At 34.7% G+C, this 21,936-nt stretch overlaps 1 protein-coding gene across 7 annotated transcripts in view; it reads right to left on the reverse strand.

Moving 5' to 3' along the window:
* The window catches only part of LRRC7 (leucine rich repeat containing 7), a 933,028-nt gene that overhangs the window by 271,271 nt on the left and 639,821 nt on the right, over window positions 1–21,936 (reverse strand). For all 7 annotated transcript variants that reach the window (XM_073896539.1, XM_073896538.1, XM_073896541.1 and 4 more), the window contains one exon: window positions 7,134–7,251. In XM_073896539.1, the coding sequence (XP_073752640.1) occupies window positions 7,134–7,251 (118 nt within the window). The remainder of the gene's footprint in view (window positions 1–7,133; window positions 7,252–21,936) is intronic.

A 21,936-nucleotide genomic window follows, 5' to 3' on the forward strand; every position in this document is an offset into this window, starting at 1 on the left:
TGGAACAATTTCCAACCAGAATGATTAAAATAAAATATTTTGATATATAAAAGGATAAATTATAATTTTATTTTGGAAAATTAGTTTGTGTATAAACCTACATTCCCCAAAGATATTTGGTAAATGAGGCAATACTCCACTGAGTAGGAAATAATGATTATAGAGAGATTTCAGAGGGACTAGCCTATTGCATATGAGAAAGCAAAAGCATTCAGCAATTAGGTTATTAAAATTGGGAGAAAATGTACAGGTCAGTTACACCTTAAAAGAAAGAGAGAGGAAAAAAAAACAAGAAAAATAAACAGACTGGAATGGTTTGCTTTACCTCTAACCACTCTAGTGAAGAGAATCAAGAACTCAGTAGGAACATAAGCAAGGAGAATCAAAAGGTACTCCTGCAAGACTCTGCCTACTTTAGTGGCATTATAAAGAGAAGAACCAAGTGCAGGTAAGGTAATCAATAATTTAAGATAGTCATGCAATTGATTCTACCTTAGGGATATGTCTGGCAAAAATTTTGAGAAGTCTTTGTGACCTTGACCAATAATAAGTTGATTCACAGAGGAATCAATCTAACTTAGACAAAATGGGTTAAAAAGTGATACCTGATTGCCTCTCTCCCTTTCTCTCTCTACTTCAAAAACCAACATTCATAACAGTAAAAAGAACCGTTTAATAATCTTACTTCATATTTGACCAATGAATATTTCCTTCATTGTCAATCAACCAATTTATTGAGCACTTACTATGCCTGCATATTGATAGTGATTATTGAGGATCTAGAAACAGTGTATGGTGCAGCAGTTCTTATTCTCAAGGAGTTTATACTGATGCTGGGAGGGAGTACAGAGTAGTAGGGAGAGGGCTCACATGCTTCATTACCAGTTCGATTTTGTTCTTTTATAATTTTTCGGAATTTACAGAGACACAGAAGACAGGTTAATAATCACTCAGCTCAGAAAAGGCTCTGCTGTGACTTAAGGAAAAGTTATCAGTTCAGGTGACAGAGCTCAGAACAGACCTCAGAAGGATGAGGATGTGAGGGCAGTTCCCTTTTTAAAAATATATATTTAATTATATTAACAGATTGTAAACTCCATCCCCTGAGGAGTAAGTGCTAGTGATACATATGAACATTGCTTATTGATTTTATTTCTTGATGAAGACATCAAAAAAAAAAAAAGTTAAAACTCCTGGCATTAGGCTGAGAAGGTGGCAAGAAAATAGACCTGGTATTTGTTGCCATGATAGTCTCTAATGGAAATACAGGGAGTCAATCCTCAGTTTATTTCAACACTGTAATCTTGGGTAGAAGCGGACTCTATAGAAAGGAAAGGTAGTCTTACAGTAAGGGAAGCGCTAGTGATTTGCAGATAAATAATCCGGTAAGAGTGTTGTAAGGGAGACATTTAATAGGGCAAAATACTAAGCTTTACTCTAAACAAATGGTCTAATGATTTGCCAGACACAAAAAAGCATATTTATTGTTAATTGATAACAACTGCATGGTAACATTTTCTCCCCAGCTCACATAAGGTAACCCAAAATAGATTTCCCTAAGAATTTATATACTTACTAATAGAGTCTCTGTTTCTCTTATGCTCAGATTTTTAAAGATTTTTATCATTTAATTGGTTATTCATATCTTCTTTTTCTAGAGTGTTTGAGAGAAACTCCCTCTCCTCACTGAAATTTGAGGATATTATTTGTCAGTGTTTTGCATGCATTGGGGAAAGGGTGGAATAATTGGCAAGTTAGTAAAACACATAATAATGCCTTCAACTCAGATTGCCTTTCATTTTAACTAACAATAGTGATTTTGCCCACTATGATGCTGTTCAAATCTGTTCTTGTACAGAAGTAAGTTTTAGAGGATGAGAGAAAAATCACTTAATTGCTGCAGAATTAAGAAGGGCTTTCATGTTAATTCATTTTCATTAAAGTCCTTAAATTATAGTATCAGTCTCTCTGAAGCTATGACAAATCAACAATCAGACTTAAAACTGAACCACTGCCTAATTAAACTTTATCATTCATTGTCTTGCTTTATCATATAAAACAATTTACTCTATTATGACTATGTATCAGCTCTACAAACAGGCATAAGCTATTTATTCAGAGATCACAATATCATAAAATGCATTTGTCTCTGACAGACATAAGATTCTTATTTTACTATTGAATTAAGATCTGAGGAATAAATGATAAAAGATCCATTGGCATGGAAAGTGATACATTTACCCATGGGTTGCTGCATGTAAATTTGGTAACAGAAAGACTTAAGAGAGGAAGGGTGATTTACATGCAGCATGAATGTTTCTTTATTGTCTCTCATCTCTCTCTGTCTCTTTCTCTCTATGTACCTATATATCTTAGGTAATTGTATATTGGGTAGTATTAGTGGATCCTTAGTGTGTACTCAATAAGCAGAGGATGTGTATTTTTATTTTTTATTAGAAGCAAAAGGGAATATTTTAAAAATTGACAATATACTTGGCCACAACGTGAAAGTCAATAAATAATGAGATATCAGTAGCATCCAGACCATGTAGTCTGCAATATAGTTCAATAAAAATAAGGTGATGATTGAAAAAGCCCCAAATATATTAGAATACTAAAAGCAACTGAGTAAACCCTAAGAAAGGAGAAGGAACATAATAAAAATTGCTGCAGTAGGAAGTAAAAAGTAAAAACGATGGAAGATAAACAAACTAATAGAGAGCCTAACAAGCTTTATTAGAAAGATTAGGAAAGTAGAAAAACTTCTGGCAGGATGGATGATAGAAAAAGAAAAAACAGATGGCATGAGTAAACAACATCAGAAATAGAAAGGAAGAAATAGGCACAGATATGGCACATATCTATAAAATGCATAAGAGAAGCCTATGAGCAATGCGTGACAATAAAATTTAATATCTAAATGATGGAATAGGTGATTTCCTAGGAAAGTATAACTTAAAAGATATATGACATAAAAGATATGAAGGTATAAGGATGGGAAAAAAACTGTCATATGCAGAAAATATAACTTTATACATAGAAATTCAAAAGAATCTAGTGGTCATTATTCAGCACCATGGCTGAATATAAGATCAAGATATCAAAATTAGTAATGTTTCCATATAACATCAACTAAAATTTTAAAAAAGTACTTAAAAAATGAACACAATATAAAACGAATAAACTGCTTAGAAATAAATTTAATAAAATGTGTTCAAGTGTCTCTTGAAGGAAATCACAAAACCTTATTGGAAGATACAAAATTAGACCTAAATAAAGGTTAATAACATATTCATAGATTAAACAATTCTCTTTGTGTAAAAGGGGTAAGGAATATTTCTCAGAATAAATGATATCTGAAATGTCTTTTAAAGGTGCCGAGGACTCTGGTTGAGGAGGTACAGCAGTGAGGAGGAAGGAATATTTTGGGCAGAGAAAATAGTATTGTTCCTTGTGTCACAAGTAACCAGCTTGATGCATTTGGGAACAATTTGGCATTACCTGAGAATGAAATGGAAGGGGATATGAGTTGGTTAGAGCTGTGGTTAGAGAGTTAGATGAAAGCTATTCATACAAATTGTGTGGATATCTTTTCGGTACACAATAGTTCACTTAAATAAAAAGCTTTTAATATAAAAGAGTATTTTTGAATTATGGAGGGAAAATGGTGAATCAGGATGTCAGGTGGCAGAAATGGATATGAAAAGTAAAGATTTGGGGCGACATGGACCATCAAGATCAGATTTAACCTCAGCCTCCAAGTGAATTAGTTTCATCATAAAAGGTCACGTATCAAATTCAAGGATATTTCAAGCAAATTTTTCCCTAGATTGACTAGTACTTGAGTGAGTCCCTGCCTCAAAATCAAACATTCTACTGTCGGTATCCAAATGCCAATACAGATTACATTCTCTCACACCTTGACTCCTCCACCAGGACTATTCCAACCTTTTCAATTGTGATGCTGACACTGCAGTTATTTTTTCCTATCTACTCTTTCTTCCCTTGACAGATTCCCAAAGGATATATAATGTTCTTTAAGTAACTGACTAGGTCTCTGCCATAGAATTCAGGGACAGCTTTTGTAGGTATAATTTTGTTAAAGGACTGATATGTCAAAATCTTTTACTTTTCGCATAACTTCCATCAATGGCTGATATATCATCATGTTCATCAAACCTTTTGTACTATACTAATTTTGCAGATTGCTTCACTATGTCTAGCATGTATTTTTGCATAAATATTTCCAGAATATAGAGACCATAAGCACAGCAAAAACTTCCTAAACAATATTCACAAGGACTTCTAAGGATGCTCACACACTTCTTTCTGAATCAAAGAAGTCTAACTTGCAATTCACTTCCTGGCAACAAAAACTTCTTGATGTACGAGGGCAACTAGGAGATTATTATAAAATAACATGTTTCTTAGGAGTTTTGTGTTTATATTTGGGGATGATTTTTTTTCTAATCCTCTTGAAAGAAATAGATATTTATTTACTCAGACTACTCAGCTAAACCTGCCTGAAGGCCAAGGGATGTGTTATTTTGGGCCATATGATATCTCTCAGAATTGTAATTTGAAATTGATGTGTGAATGTATTTAAGTATATAAGCAATATAAGTACAGAAATATCTACCCACACAAATATGTGACCTATAAATCTATTCTTAAAAGAATAAAGGTAGACAATGTCATCTTTCAGTGGGCCTAAATCTAGCTGCCATTCTCTCTAAGTCAACACATGGTCCTTTTATAATTGTCTTCCTGAAAACCCTCTATGTGGTAAGTCAGGTTGGTGTAGAAAGATGTGGGTGTCCCTGTTTGCACTCTATTGTTTTCTTCAGATGAAATGTTCTCCTTTATTCAGATGTTACTGTGCCTCATGGACTTCCTCAAGCCATAGGCTTCATTGAACTATTCCCTAATAACAAAATAGTACTGAGGTATAATTGAGACACAAAGAACGACATATATTTAATGTATACAACTTGATGACTTTGGATATATGCAAATACCAATGATACCATCATCACAAATAAGATAATAGACATATCCAGAACCACCTAGGGTTTCCTTCTGTCCCCCAACTATTTGTTTTTTTTGTGATAAGAACATTTAACATGAAATTTGCCCTCTTAACAAATTTTGAATTGCACAATATTGTATTGTTAAGTATAGGCATCATGTTATAAAATGGATCTCTATAACTTATTCATCCGGCATAAATGAAATTTTATACCCATTGAATAACAACCTCTATTTGTCCTGTCTGGGCTTAGGTATCATTTCTTAGGGCAAATTTCCCTAACCACACCAAATGGATTTATTCCACTACTGTATGTGCCCATTCACATCCAATGTATCTTCACCCTAATTGTTTATTTAATCATCCATAATTACTTATTTACTGTCTAATGCATCCACTAGAATGTACGTTTCATGAGGGCAGAGACGTGTTTTGTTCATGCCTGTTCCTTTGGCACCAAACATATTGCCTGAAAAAACCAAAGCAACACACACATGCATACACACACACACACAAAGTTTAACCAACTTGCTTAATGATGGAGGGGTTATGTTTTATATCTTCATAGTGCCTAGACATAAACTTATTTGATTAATCCTTGCTTTATTCTGATAAAATGAGGAGCCACATTCATATGGAAGGAAATCAAGATTTATGAATATCTGAGGACATGGGAGACTCCCACAAACATTTGAAGGAATATGTCATCAGCAAGAATATTAACATCAGCACCAGCATTTAACAACATCACCAAACATGTAAGTTTGGCCAAAAATATAACAAATACTACTGAGCACTTATTATTTTCCAGCTACTGCTCAAGACATTTGAGATAGATATATCAGTGACCAAAACAGAAAAATCCCCCCCGTCTAATAACAAAATTTACATTCTGAGGCAGGAAAAGATAGGCAATAACCATAATAAATAAGTAAATTCTACAATACTGAGAAGATGGTGAGTGCTATGGGGAAAATAGAGCAGAACAAGGGAAATTGAGAGTTCAATTCTAAATAGGGTGAACAGGTAGGCCTCATTGACTACACTGGAAAAAATTTTACTCTGATTATGAGGAAAATAAACAGTGTAAAGGTAGTAAAATGTTCTATAAAAGATTAAATCAAATATCTGAATACAGAGAGGGAAAAAAGGCCTGAGTGAGTCAGAGACTTTAATTAAGTGGAGGGGAGAGAGGTTTTCACTTTGATTTATAGTTTTTTTTTGGTCTTAATAAAATTTATTGTTACTTCTTAATTTCTTTTTAATAAATGTTTTATTGATGTTTCACATGCATAGAAAAATACACACAAGCTATAAATATGTATCTTAATGGATACTGTATAATTTATTTTGTGATATCCATATCACAAAATAAAAAGAAAAGCAGACTAGAATTTTGCAACAAACATAGGTAACAACTACCTAAGCCAGAAAATTAAACATGACTAGCAACTGAGAATCCCTTTCAACTCCTTCCCAGGATAATTTGCTCCTACCTTTCCTGGGTAACTAATATTCTGAATCTCAAAAATATCTATATGATGCTTTGTAGGTTTCTATTTTGAGGACTTGTACTCTATTGATACATTAATTCTTGGATAATTGATATTTCTGATTTTATTTTAAGTAGCATAATATTTTCAAACTTTATTTTTGTAAACTCCTTTTTTTCTGATAAATGGAAATGCAATTGATTTTCCATATTATCTTATAGCTAACTACCTTGTAAATTTATTCATATATTAAAAGTTTATCTATAAATTAAAATTTTCTGTGAAAAATGAGAACCATTTCTTCCTTTCAAGTTCTTACATCTTTTTTCTTCTTGCCTTTTTCACAGCCTATATTGTCAAGTATAATGTTGAACAAAATTGATGATAGAGGGTATAATTATTTTGTTCCCAATATCAGGAGGGAATTGTCCAATAGGTCACCATTACAAAAGATTTATAGTTTAAGATGAGCTTTTCAACAAAATTAACTTCGAGTTACAGTAAAATCAAGTAAAAAGTGTTATATCACTTGTATATCATTTGCTAAGAGAAACCAAAGCATATTTTTAATTAAAAGTTCAAGTTATTTAGAGATAAGATGAGAATCTTACCATTTTTACTGATGTCGAGTTCTTTAAGATTAACTAAACTAGCAATAGTGGTTGGCAGATTTGAAAGATCATTATCAGGAATACTTAGTTTTCTTAGAGCTTGACAGTTGAACAATTGCTGTAAAAGAAAATAATGATTAATTAGATCTCAATCTGATTAAATCCTTTCATGCATAAACTCAGAAACAAAATTCAATTCACCATCTTTATAAATGGGGTAATAAAAGGGCCAGCTGCAGAAGTCTCACCTCTCACAGTTATACTCCCGATTCTTTTCAGACTGCTTCACATTCCATCTCCATGTTCATGCTTCACTATTCTCGGCTATCCAAGTTCAAAACGCAAGGTATTCTATTTTTTCCCCTTCTGTTTACTATTAATGTTAAATTTGCCCTTGATCCTACTGATTTCTTTCTTTCAAATACTTTCTGGACTTGTCCCTTTCTTTCTATTCCCACAGCTACCAAGATAATCTCAATTCTCTTTCTCTGCAACCATGTAGTACTTCCATTTGATCGTGTTTCACAATTTTTAATATAACATCCAACAACTGCACTACAACTGAATACATGGGCTCACATTTCTTTTATGTCCCTCCACACTGCTTCACAAATACCTAGCAAATGAAATATTTAACTTTTGAAATTTGGTTAAAAAAAAGAAAAAATAACTAGTGATTGGTTCATTTCTGTCATCAGTCCAAAGTACTACGTGGGGAAGAGTCAAATGTTAAAGCAATAGTTCTCAAATCCAACATGGTTCATTTCTGGGTTTTTTATTCTGTTCCATTGATTTATGTCAGCTTTTGTGCCAGTAGCATACTGTTTTGATGACTACAGCTTTGCAATATAACTTGAGGTCCAGATTGTGATGCCTCCACCTTTGCTTTTCTTTTTCAAGGTTGCTTTGGCTACTCAGGGTCTTTTGTGCTTCCATACAAATTTTAGGATTGTTTGTTCTAGCTCTGTGAAAAATGCTCTTGGTATTTTGATAGGGATTGCATGAAATGTGTAGATTGCTCTGGGTAGTATAGACATTTTAACAATATTTGTTTTTCCAATCCATGAACATAGAATATTTTTCCATTTCTTTGTGTCATCTTCAATTTCTTTCATCAGTGTTTTACATCTTCAGAGTAGAAATCCTTTACCTCTTTGGTTAGGTTTACTCCTAGGTTTCTTAATGGTTTTTGGTGCAGCTGTAAATGGGATTAATTCTTTGATTTCTCTTTCTACTGCTTCATGATTGGTGCATAGAAATTCAACAGATTTCTGTACATTGATTTTGAATCCTGCGACTTTTCTGAATTTGTGTATCAGTTTGACAGATTTTTTGGTGGTGTCTTTTGGGTTTTCTATAATGGAAAAAGTCTCTTAAACAAATGGTGTTGGGAAAACTGGACAGCAACATGCAAAAAAATGAAACTGGACAACTTTCTTACATCATACCCAAAAGTAAATTCAAAATGGATGAAAGATCTAAATGTGAGACAGAAAACCATTAGAATCCTAGAGGAGAACACAGGCAATAACCTCTTTGACATCAGCCATAGCAACTTCTCATTAGATATGTCTCTTGAGGCAAGGGAAACAAAAGCAAAAATAAACTATTGAGATTTATCAAAATAAAAAGCTTTCTACACAAAACTATCAACAAAACTAAAGGCAACTTCCAGAATGGGAGAAGATATTTGCAAATTACATTGTTTGATAAAGGGTTAGTACTTATAAAACTCAACACCCAAAAACTAAATGATCTAGTTAAAAAATGGGCAGAAGACATGGATAGACATTTTTCCAAAGAAGACATACAGATCGCTAACAGACACATGAAAAGATGACCAACATCACTAATCATCAGGGAAATATAAATCAAAACTACAATGAAATATCACCTCATACCAGTCAGAATGGCTAACACAGGAAACAACAGGTGTTGGCAAGTGTGTGGAGAAAGAATAACCCTCTTGCACTATTGCTGGGAATGCCAACTGTGTAGCCACTCTGGAAAACAGTATGGCGGTTCCTCAAAATGTTAAAAATAGAACTACCCTAGGATCCAGCAATTCCACTACTAAGTATTTACCCAAATGATATAAAAATACTAATTTGAAGGGATATATGCAACCTGATGTTTGTAGCAGTATTATTAACAGTAGCCAAATTATGAAAAGAACCCAATGTCCTTTGACTGAAGAATGGATAAAGAAGATGTAGTATATATACACAATGGAATATTACTCAGCCATCAAAAAGAATGAAATCCTGCCATTTGTAAATGACGTGGATGGAGCTAGAGACTATTGTGTTAAGTTAAATAAGTCAGTCAGAGAGAGATAAATACCATATGATTTCACTAATATGTGGAACTTAAGAAACAAAACAAATGGACATAGTGGGGGAAAATAAAAGAGAGAGGGAAACCAAGAAATAGACTCTTAACTATAGAGAACAAACTGATGGTTACTGGAAAGGAGGTGGGTGGAAGGATGGGTTAAATGCGTGATGGGTATTAAGGAAGGCACTTGTTGTGATGAGTACTGGGTGTTGTATGTAAGTGATAAATCACTAAATTCTATACCTGAAACTAATTTACATTGTATGTTAACTAACTGGAATTTAAATACAAACTTGGAAAAAATGAAATTAAAGAAAAAGAATTGATAGAGATCCCTATATTCTTCTCCAATTTTATTTTATTTTTTTAAAGACTTTACTTATTTGAGAGAGAGAGAGTGCAAGCATGAGTTGGGGGGAAGGCATAGGGAGAGGGACAAATAGATTCTGAGCAGGGAGCCTGACACAGGACTTGATTCCAGGACCCTGAGATCATGACCTGAGCCCAAGGCAGACACTTAACTGACTGAGCCACCCAGGTGCCCCAATTCTTCTCCAATTTTAAATGAAGCTATATCAGGAACAAAAGCTTTGGAAACTCCTGAACACCCTATTACATGGAGAATCTAAGACTCCTGTGGTATAGAGGCTAAGAGCATGGTGTTTGGAATCAGCTTGATGTGGGTTCAATTCTCATGCATCTAGTTACTAGCTGTGTGATCTTGGGCAAGTTACCTAATGCCTCTGAACTCTATGAATTTCCTCATTTGTAAAAATGGGAAAAATAACATTGCCTAACTCAAGGGTTGTTGAGATGATTAAATGAGTTACTATATTTCATTAGTTTTAAGTATTGAATTTTTTCACATATTAACATCTTTGATATTTGTAATGAATCTTATAATCAAGAGCAAGTTATAATTTTGGGAGTTCCTGGGTGGCTCAGGTGGTTGTGTCCAAATTTTGGTTTTGGCTCAGGTCATGGTCTCAGGGTTGTGAGATCAAGCCCAAAGTCAGGCTCTGTGCTCAGCACAGAGTCTGCTTGAGATTCTCTCTCTTCTGCCCCTGTCCCTGCTCACTTGCTTTCTCTCTCTCTCTAAATAAACAAATAAAATCTTCAAAAAAAAAAAACAGGCTATAATTTTTAAGGAGTATATCTTCCTTTGTGGTACAATAATGACATGTCTTATAATCAGTAACCTTAGAATTAATGAAACGAATCACTTGTAAAAGTGTAAAACTGTGTTTGGCACATAGTAAGAGCTAATAACTGCTGGCCATTCTGAATATTTGTATACACAGATACAGAGGCACACTTACATAGTAATCTATTTCTTATTTTTCTTTTTTTAAAAAATATTTCATTTATTTTTTTGACACAGAGAGAGAGCACAAGCAGGGGGAGCAGCAGCGGAAGAGGGAGAAGCAGGCTTCTCCCTGAGCAGAGAGCCTGATACAGGTCTCGATTCCAGGACCCTGGGATCATGACCTGAGCTGAAGGCAGACCCTTAACCAACTGAGCCACCCAAGCGCCCCGTATCTTATTTTTCTAGATCATGAGGTCTTCGAAGGTGGGAGTCTAGTTCATCTTGATATCAACTTGTTTCACCTTTGTACATGCCAAAGTGGCTAGCACCATGTCTTACATAGTGTATGCTGCATAAATATCTTTGAAAGTACACTTAGATAAGTCAAGGGAAGATGAGGACAGAGATAAATTCCAGCTGAGAGTGGTACTTCACTGAACTGGAAGTTTCAGATAGGTAAACAATCTCGGTGGAATCTAAATTTCATAAACAAAGCAGTGAATTTTGAATATGAGTCATGATGTCTACAATTGGCAAAGAAATTAAGAAGGCATTTTAATGATTCTTACAAGATTCAAGTTTTGAATGAAAATGAAATAAAATGATTATGAACTAGCTGTGATTCTTTCATATAGTATAAAACAGCAAATATAATTAATAGCTAATTAGAGTAAGACTGTTAATGGTAATGGTTATCCTGTCTTTCATCAAATTCAATGATATTTCACATTTCAAAAACATTAAAACTGTTTTGAGGCTTAAAATATTTTTGCACTGAAGTGTTCTCTTTCTTGTGCGAAAGGAAACAATTTAACTCTGACAGAAATTGGTTTGAGAAGAGTATGCAATTTAAATCACTGACTCCAGAAAGCCATGGTTAGATATTTTCTAAGGAGCTGACAGACAAGATAAAGGCCTGAGTGTGGAAAATAAAACATATTTAGACCCAAAAATGTATATTCTAAGAGGTATATTATTCATTTATTCATGGAAAACCATGAATTGATATTTGCTACAAACGAGATACTATGCTAAGTGCAAGGGACACAACGTGACTAAGACACAGCAACTGAGCTCAGATTGCTTACAGTTTAATATTTACACAATAAATTAATTAAATGTGAAAAAAATACTGTGTGAAGATAAATATCAGGTGTTATGTAAACACAGAAGTAGGATATCTGCACCAAATTATGTTGATGATAGTGGTGGGGTGGATTCATGAAAGTATACCTGGAAAGGGTGATGAAAAAATGGATCACCCAAGACCTGGCACAAGTTAGGTAGATGAAGGCTAAAGAGCGATAACATTATAACTTTCTGTAGCATCTAGAGATACTCCCAACTCAAAGAATGTGTAACCTAATCTAGTTTCAGATGATTTGTTTTAAAGCATGAGGAGACTTGGATCTTGGAGTGAATGCTTTGAGTCTGCATTTACATGCATTTAAAATATATTTAGTGAATACCTAGTATATGCTATGGTCCATGTTCAGCATTGAAACTAAAGGCATGAAAAGAGGGGCACCTGGGTAGCCCTAGCATCTGACTCTTGATTTGGGCTCCTGTCATGATCTCAGGGTCATGGGATCAAGTGCCTGTGTGGGGCTCTGCTCTCAGCAAGGAGTCTACTTGAGATTCTCTCTCTCTCCCTCTCCCTCTGCCCCCCCACCCATGTGTGCTCTCTCTCTCTTTAAAATTAATAAATAAATCTTTTTTAAAAAGGCATGAAATGATACTGTCAGTTTCTGTTTTTAGCAGTATGGTGGACTAAATATTCAAAGAACATTTTAGTTCAACAAAGCTACACACACACACACACACACTTTTAATGCATAAGTAAGCTCTACCTGTAAAGTACAAAATCCCTCAAATTCCAGAATAACAAGAAAATAATATACAATGTGTTAAGTAGGTCTACATTTAACTTTTGCTCTGGTGATATCTGTTGGTCTACGGTGCCTGAAGTCTTAGATATTTTTGCAAACAGAGGGATGGAAAACTGCTTGGGGTCTGAACAGAGTGGGAGATTGGCTTATAGACCACTACAGTTAGAGTTGGGGTTTCCTAAGGGTGATATCCTCTGTGCATGAACTAGAAAAAACTGAGTTCTTCAAAGAGGGTCAGTGGGGAAGGCATGCCTTTTTCAGTTTTGACTCTGAGTTAAGTGAGAAGAAAGAAAAGAAAAAGAAGGAGGGAAGGGGAGAGAAAGAAAGAAAGAGAAAGAAAGAAAGTAAGAAGGAAGGAAGAAGGAAGGAAGGGAGAAGGAAGGAAGAAGGAAGGAAGAAGGAAGAAGGAAGGAAGGAAGGAAGGAAAAGCAGGGAGAAAGAGGAGGGAAAGAAAAAAACAAGAAAGATAAAGAAGAAACAAATAAGGAAAGGAAGGGAAAGAAGGAAGGCCAGCAGGAAGAAAAGAATGAAGGGAGGGAGGAAAAAAAGGAAAACGGTACAAAAAAAGAAAGGAAGAAATAAAAACAGAAAGAAAAATGAAAATTGGCCCTCTAGGGCTTACCAACCACAGCCTATCTTCCCCTGAATTAGGGTCTGGGATTCACAGTATCTGTAAGCCTCCCTAAAACCCAATCCAGAGTTACAGGTTGTCTTAGATTACTATTGCCCCCAAATGCCTGGTAGAAGTAAATACAAATCTCCTCTGAAAGAATACACCTTAAATTCAGACCTCAGTGAATTCCCAAAGATAAAGTTCTAAGAAATATGGGATCACTTTTTAAAAAATGACTGAATATAAAATTAAATAATCAACTGAATGAGATGATGCAGAAAAACAAATAATCTTGCTTCTAAATAATGCAGATATTAGAATTATAAAATAAAATGCAATTTATATGCATTTAATAGGTTTAAAGAAATAAAAGCATGATTTGAAAGCATGATGATAAAAGAGATTATCACAGAGAGCTCACAGATCAGAAGAATAAACATTGCTGGAGAAAGTATTAGTGAATAGATGTTAAGAAGAAATTAACTGAATGAAAAACAAGGGGATGGAAAGTAGAAAAGACTGGTTAAATGACATGAAGAACACAGTAAGACAGCTTTTAAAATTTAAGTAAAATTTATTAGAGAAAAAGATGAGGTGCCTGAGTTGAGAGAAGCTAATCTTCAGATTAAGGAAGCTCAAAAAATTCTAAACAAGTTAAATGAAAAATAACCTACATCTAGACTTACATGAATTTGCAGAGTATCAAAGGCAGTAGATGTTAAAATTAGCAAAGAGAGATTACCTTCTAAAGATCAAGAGTGAGAAAGACAGAAGACTTAACAATTAAAGCAATGACTCATTAGATATTATTACTAAAATACTAAGAGTAAATAATATAATATTTACAGCTATTTTTTAGAAAAAGGGCAAAATAACAGCATTTTTAGATAAAGACAAACTGGGTTTACTACCAAGACACTTTGACTAAAACAACTGTCAAAAGATATCTTTTTTTTTTTAAGATTTATTTATTTACTAGAGAGAGAGGGCAAGAGCGTACAAGAGTGGGAGAAGGGCAGAGAGAGGGAAAGGGAGAGAATCTCAAGCAGACTCCCTGCTGAGTGCAGAGCCTGAGCACGGGGCTTGCCTGAGCCAAAATCAAGAATAGGATGTTCAGCTGACTGAGCCACCCAGGCACCCCTCAAAAGAGATCTTTTAGGAAGAAGGCAAAGAACTCTAGCAGACAGGTCTGAGTTGCAAGAAGTAATAGCATTAAAATTTTTAAAATTAAACAGAACATGTGGTTAAATCTAAACAATCATTAGCTATATAAAATAATGACAAAATTTCTAATTATAAGATTAAAAAAATCAATGTAGGTCAAAACAGTTTGGTAGTGACATAAAAATAGACATATAGATCAATAGAACAGAATTGAGAGCCCAGAAATAAACCCACTCATATACATTCAATGAATATTTGACAAGGGAGCCAAAAAAAAAAAAATGAAAGGATAGTCTCCTCAGTAAATAGTGATGAGAAAACTGGATAATCACATGCAGAAGAATGAAATTGGACCCCTATCTTATACCACTTACAAAACTTAATTCAAAGTGGATTAAATACTTAAATGTAAGATATGAAACTGTAGGACTACTAAGAGAAAACATAGGTAAAAAGCTCTTTGACATTTGTTCTGGCAAAGATTTTTGGGACATGATATCAAAAGCACAAACAACAAAAGCAAAAATAAACAAGTGAGACTACATCACACTAAAAAGTTTGTGCACAGAAAAAGAAATGATCTGCAAAATGCAAAGGTAACCTGTGGAATGAGAAAATATTTGCAAACCATTTATCTAATAAGGGGTTAATACCTAAAATGTATAAGGAACTCATACAACTCAATAGTAAGCAAAACAATACAGAACAAAAAACAACCTGATTAAAAAATGGACAAAGGACTTGAATAGACACTTCCAAAGAAAACATATAAATGGTCAACAGGTACATGAAAATATGCTCAATATCACTAATCATCAGGAAATGCAAATTAAAACGACAATGACACATCACCTCACACCTGTTAGAATGGCTATTACCAAAAAGAAAAGAAACAAGTGTTGGCGAGGATGTGGAGAAAAGGGAACCCTATGCACTATTGGTGGAAATGTAAACTGGTGCAGTCACTATGAAAAACAGTATGGAGGTTCCTCAGGAAATTAAAAATAGAACTACCATATGATTTAGCAATCCCACTTCTGGGTATATACACAAAGTAAATGAAAACACTTATTTCAAAGAGATATCTCCACCTGCATGTTCACTGTAGCATTATTTGCAGTAGCCAAGACATAAGAAACAACCTAAGTGTCCATCAACAGATGAATGAATAAAGGTATGGTGTATATAAATTTATATACAATGGAACGTTATTCAGTTATAAAAAGAAGGAAATCCTGCCTTTTGTGAGAATATGGATGGACCTCGAGGGCATTATGCTAGGTGAAATAAGTCAAAGAGAGAAAGACAAATACTGTATGATCTCAATTATACGTGAAATCTAAAGAAGTTGAACTCAGAGAAATAGAGAGTAGAATGGTGGCTGTCAGGTACTTTGGGATGGGAGAAATGGGAAGATGTTGGTTAAAGGGTACGAATTCCCAGTTATAAGATAAATAAGATCTGAAGATCTAATGCACAGCATGGTGACTATTATTTTAAATAGTGTATTATATACTTTGAAGTTTTAAAGACGGTAGATCTTAAATGTTATTATCATACATACACACAAATCCTAATTATGTGAAGGGATGGAGATGTGGTACCTTACTGATACCTTATTACCTTATTGTGGTAGCTATTTTGCAATATATACATGTATTTAATCATCACACTGTATACTTTAAATTTGCGTATGTTATATGTCAGTAATAGCTCAATAAAGCTTGGTAGAACTAAAAATCTGAACAGCAGAGACATATGTATCAGGGAAAAGATAATTAGATTAAAACAGTCTTAGATGGGACACCTGGGTGGTGCAGTCAGTTAAGCCTCCAACTCTTGGTTTCAGCTCAAGTTGTGATCTCAGGGTCATGACCTCAGGGTCATGAGATCCAGCGCCTTGTGGGGCTCTGCATTCAGCAAGGTGTCTCCTTGGGTTTCTCTCTCCCTCTCCCTTTGTCCCTTCCCTGCTCCCCCTCTTAAATAAATAAACAAATCTTAAAAATAAATAAAATAAAACAATCTCAGATATTGGCTTTGTGAGAAGGATACAGATAGTGATTAACTTTAGATTAACTTCTAGGATAACAACTAAAGAAATAGCATTAAGGTATAAAATTTCCTGCAGGGTAGAAGCAGAATAAATGGAATAAAACAAAAAGAAAAATATATCTTTAATAAATATAATGGAAAACAAGTAAATACTTAAAAGAAGCAATATAGGGGCACCTGGGTGGCTCAGTTGGTTGAGTGACTGCCTTCAGCTCAGGTCATGATCCCGAGGTCATGGGATCGAGCCCCGCATCCGGCTCCCTGCTCGGCGGGAAGCCTGCTTCTCCCTCTCCCTCTCCCACTTCCCCTGCTTGTGTTCCCTCTCTCGCTGTCTCTCTCTCTCTCTCTGTCAATTAAATAAATAGATAAAATCTTTAAAAAAAAAGCAATATAGATAAAAATGAAGACTAGCATGGAATAAATTAATGCAAATATATCAAGAGTTGCCATCAATAAATATGGATTAATTTCTCCAATTACAAAACAAAAACTATCAGGGCAGATTAAAATAAAAGATAATAAAGCTATATCTTATTACTAGTGATCCACTGAAAACTTGATGGAAAAATGATAACATTGGCAAAATTAGCCAAAATAAAGTTTATGCAACAATACTGATTTAAAGCAAAATATATTAGTAGAGAGTGGCCGTATGTTGTTTTTTTTTTTTAAAGATTTTATTTATTTATTTGACAGAGAGAGCAAGAGAGCACAAGCAGGGGGAACAGTAGAGTGAGAGGGAGAAGCAGGCTCCCCACCAAGCAGGGAGTCTGTTGCGGGGCTCAATCCCAGGACCCTGGGATCATGACCTGAGCAGAAGGCAGACGCGTAACCATCTGAGCCACCCACGTGCCCCAAGAGAGTGGCCATATGTTAAAAAACACTAGTTCACCAGGAATATATAAATCTAAACTTGTATGCACCTACTATCATTATCTTTAAAACATTTAAAGAAAAATTTGTCTTATCTACAAGGAGGTAACATCATATAACATGGTATTTTGACAAATATCTCTCAAAAATTGATCAAAAACAGACAAAAAGAAAAGCTGTAAAATTGATGGCCACTAGATTGTCCTGCTGGACACATAGAGAATACTGAACTCAACCATATATAGTATTTTCTTAAAAAGTGCTTATGAAAAACTTGCAATTAACCATACATTAGACATAAAGAAAGTCTCAACAAACTTCAAAGAACTTGTAACAAAAAGACCAAATTCTTGGACCATAATGCAAGTTGTAAATTACTCACCAAAAGATAACTTTAAAAACTTGGTAGAAATTTAAATTTAATAACTCAAGGGTCAGAGGAGAAATCATATTGGAAATTATAAAATACAAGTAAGTGATAATAAAATATTGGGTGTTAAAAATGGCAGGAAATAGCTCAAGTAATTGGGAGTGATTTGTCACCTTAAAGGCTTACATTAGAAAAAAATAGGAGGCTGACATGAATGAGTTAAGCATGCAGTTTAAGAAGAGAGAAAAATGGTAACAGAATGAAGAAAGTAAACGAAGATAAAGGAAAGAGTTCTTCACAACTCATTAGTCTATGAAGGAAGAAGGACAGATATTCTGAAACAACCAGACTGGGAACACTTTAAGCTAAAGAACCATGTCTTTTGTGAGTCATTATATGCATCTTATGATTGTTTTGACTTTTTAAATTTTTTATTGTGAAATATGAATACACAACAGTATATATAATACATATGTTCTTTTAAAATTACTATGATAAAACAAAAGACCCCTATTCCTCAATCAAGTTTAACAAAGCTACTTTATGCCCCTCCCAGTCATGTCTTTTGTTCCTACCTGACCCATCTTGAGGGAACCAACTTCTCGAATTTTATTTTACTCATTCCCTCATTTTTATTTATACTTTTACCACAGGTCTACTAATCCTAAAATATATATTGTTAAGATTTGTCTGTTTATATGAATGGAATAATACTGTATGCTTTCTTCTACAACTTGCCTTCTCATTCAATATTATGTTATCAACATTATTCCATGTTGATGTATATAATCTCTTTATTCACTTTTACCACTTTGTGCTTCACAGAACACAATTGTCTTATATAATCTACTGTTGATAGACTTTTGGGTTTTTTCCATTTTTTTCTAATATAAGCAATGCTGCTAAGAATATTTTTATATATGTCTGCTAATGCACATGTACAGAAGTTTCTCTAAGGAGGTAGGCATATGCTCAAATTTCCTAAGTAATAGAATTTTTTTTCCAATGTAGCTGTAAGAATTTAAATTTCCACTAACAAAGATAAGAATTCTTATTTCTTCATACTATTTCCAAAATTTGGTATTGTAAGACTATTTAATTTTTTCCCAATCTGTGGTGTGTACCATGGTAACACATTTTACCTAATAATTAATAAAATTAAACATATTTTCTTGTTTTATTCATTTGAAAGACTTCATCACATATTCTGGATACTGATTCTTTGCCAGTTCTCTCAATATATGGCTCATCTTTCCATTCTTTTATGGTATCTTTTGATAAAAAGGCATTTACAGTAGTCAAATTTATCTCTCAGTTTTAGTAGGTACAGATGGCCTCCTATTTTTTTTCTCCGAAAAGTTTTAAAGCTTTGACTTGATTCATTTGGAGTTTATTTTTGAGAATGATGTTTGAAGTAAGGATCCATTCTTTTCCCTTTATAGCTGACCAGTTATTCTAGCACCATTTTAAAAATAGTCCATTATTTTTCCACTGATTTACAAGACAAGGTCTGTTGTATATCTGATTTCCACATAAATATGTGTTAGTCCCTGGACTTTCTATTTCTAGTATACTGGTCTTTTTGTCTATCTGTCATTCTAATTGGCTCCTCCGAATTCTATGACTGTGATTTGAGTTTGTGCTAGAGAATAACAAGGGAAAAATATGAGATAATGCCTTAAGAAGGAAGAAACCATTCATCCAGGCTTTGAGAAAGGGATAGTTCTGTGAGCGGAAGCTGGGCCGGGGAGGTAGGGACAGACTGGGAGGAGTAGAGCAGTTCAGGAAGTTGTACTAGAAGGAAAGGCCCAGAAACATATTAGGAATGGCAAAAAATTAAAAGCAGCTACATTCTAAACTTTGTGGAAGGGAACAGAAAACAAAAGATTTTAGACAAAATGTGAAAGGGTCTAGGAGTCAAGGCTTTATCCTACAGGAAGTGCTCCGGTGGTAATCTTTAATCATTTGAGTCAACTTTACAGTTGCTATCTCCAGTTGCTACACACACACACACACACACACACACACACACACACACACACACACACTCTCTCTCTTCTGCATCCAATTTCAAGAACTTGCAAATCACCAGAAGCCCATGCTTGGATATGTGGAGCAGGTTAAGGACCTTGTAATAGGTCATAACATGCCATTTCTAAAAAAGCAGAGGTAATCGGGTCCATCTCCTGCTTAGACATTTTCATTGTTATTCTGCTTTCTTCAGGACAAAGCCCCAAATCCCTAATGTGCCTTTCAATGCCCTTCACCTCTCCAGTTTCTCTTCTGGTCATTCTCCAGTTCCCTGTCTCTTCCTCACACCTTCCCCTCTACTGGCCTGCATTACATCTCCTGCCACACTCAGCAACTTCAGTTTCTGTACCCACCATACTCTGCCTTGCTTTTTTGCAAAGTCAGGTCTTCAGCTGAAGCTTTTCTCCATCTCATGCCATCCCCCTCCCCTCCCCCCCATCTCCAAGATGAGGCCTTCCCATCTTTCAGGTCACAGCTTAAGACCAGTTGACTTGCTCCCCTTGTGTACTTTCATAACATTCTGTTACTTATCCTTATTGAAGCCTGGATGTCAGTGTTTCAGGATTGTTAGACTGTAAGGTTCTCCAGTTCCTGCAGCATCTACAAGGTATCATGCAATGCCTGACACATTGTACTCTCTCCCTCCGTAAATCCCTTGTTCTTTCATGAATATTCTAATGCAGGGGAGTTGCAAATAACAAGATAGGTCAGGACCATTTCCTGAGCACCTATTATATAGGTGCAAGCCACTAAACTAGATTTTAAAATCTATCATCTCTACTTCTTACAACAATGTTGCAAGCAAAGTATTATTATCCCTACTTTGCAGATGCGAAAATTCAGGAGGCTAACTTTTACAATATCATAAACCTAGGAAGTGTCATGAGCCGGCAGTCAAATTCAGTTCTGTCTGGTATAAAACCATTTCTACTGCAGTGCCCTGCTCCCTCTGCACCATCAGATCTGTGTTTTGGAAAGATAACAGTGACAAGTGACAACATGGTTGGCAGCTGCCTAGGAGGGGAGAGTGAATGAGACAGTGGGAACCTTGAGCCCATCATAATGGTCCTAGGAGGATTTAGGGAAGAAAACTCAGATTCAATGACTATTTTTGACAACAAGGACCTAAATTAGAGTAAATGTGAGTATATGTTATGGCACTTTGCTATCCCTGAAATGCTATATAAAAGCAAACTATTATAATTTGGATTAGCATTTTATTACCACCTTTGTACTCAGGCTTGGAAAATTAAGGACACAATAAAAATGTCATAATGTGAATGCCTATATCTGCAAACATGGTTCCTTAGAAAAAATAAGATATAAGACGTTTATTTTTCCACCACAAACAAAAAAATATTAGTTGCTTGTGAGTTAAAAAAAATAAACACTTTTCCTGAAAAGTCTCATATAAGATCATAAATATTCAATGAGAGGGTTATTGACGCCATATGCTGGCACAAGTGGATTCCAACAGGGCAAAGGACTGTCTAATGAATTGGCATTGCTGAATGGCTGATTTCTTAGAAGTTCTTCCTTTGAATCCCTTTAAAAGTGTTCAGGCTATGTAGTGTTTCCAAGTTCTTTTGAAAGCTGTTTCAAAAAAAATTATGCACATTAAAATGAAATGTTTTAAAATTCTTCAGTTCAATACAAATGTTAATTACCTTTAGTTAGAAAAGAGCCAACTCAAGAATAATAGAGTAAAAAATGGTTTATATAGGTACTTGGTGAAAGGGTAAGCTTCTAATTATGACATTCATTTGCTTCCTTTTTTTCCTTCCTCTCTCCCTTCCCTCCTCTTTTCCCTTCCTCCTTCTCTTTCTTCCCTACTTCTTCCCTTCCCTCCTCATTTCCCTTCCTTCCTGAGTGCCAGCATTCAGTAAGCACCTCCTGAACATCTACTCAGTAGACAGAGACAGTGCCAGGACCCAAAGATAAAGAACAAAGTATCCGCTTCCTCAAGGATACAGACAGCTAGTGGTTATAAATACAGAAAAAAATATAATGCAATCTAATAAATATTAGAATGAAGAGAGGGGCTTTGCAAAGTGCATTTTACTCCAAAAGAAACATTTCTAGACCTTGCCTTTAACCTAGAGAATTTGGATGTGTGGATTTCCATGCCTTTCAAACTAGTCTACACTGTTCCCTCACAATTAACATCC

Source organism: Callorhinus ursinus, unplaced genomic scaffold (genome assembly GCF_003265705.2).
Source record: "Callorhinus ursinus isolate GAN/ISIS: 27379988/994484 unplaced genomic scaffold, GSC_fseal_2.0 scaffold9, whole genome shotgun sequence".
Classification (NCBI taxonomy): domain Eukaryota; kingdom Metazoa; phylum Chordata; class Mammalia; order Carnivora; family Otariidae; genus Callorhinus; species Callorhinus ursinus.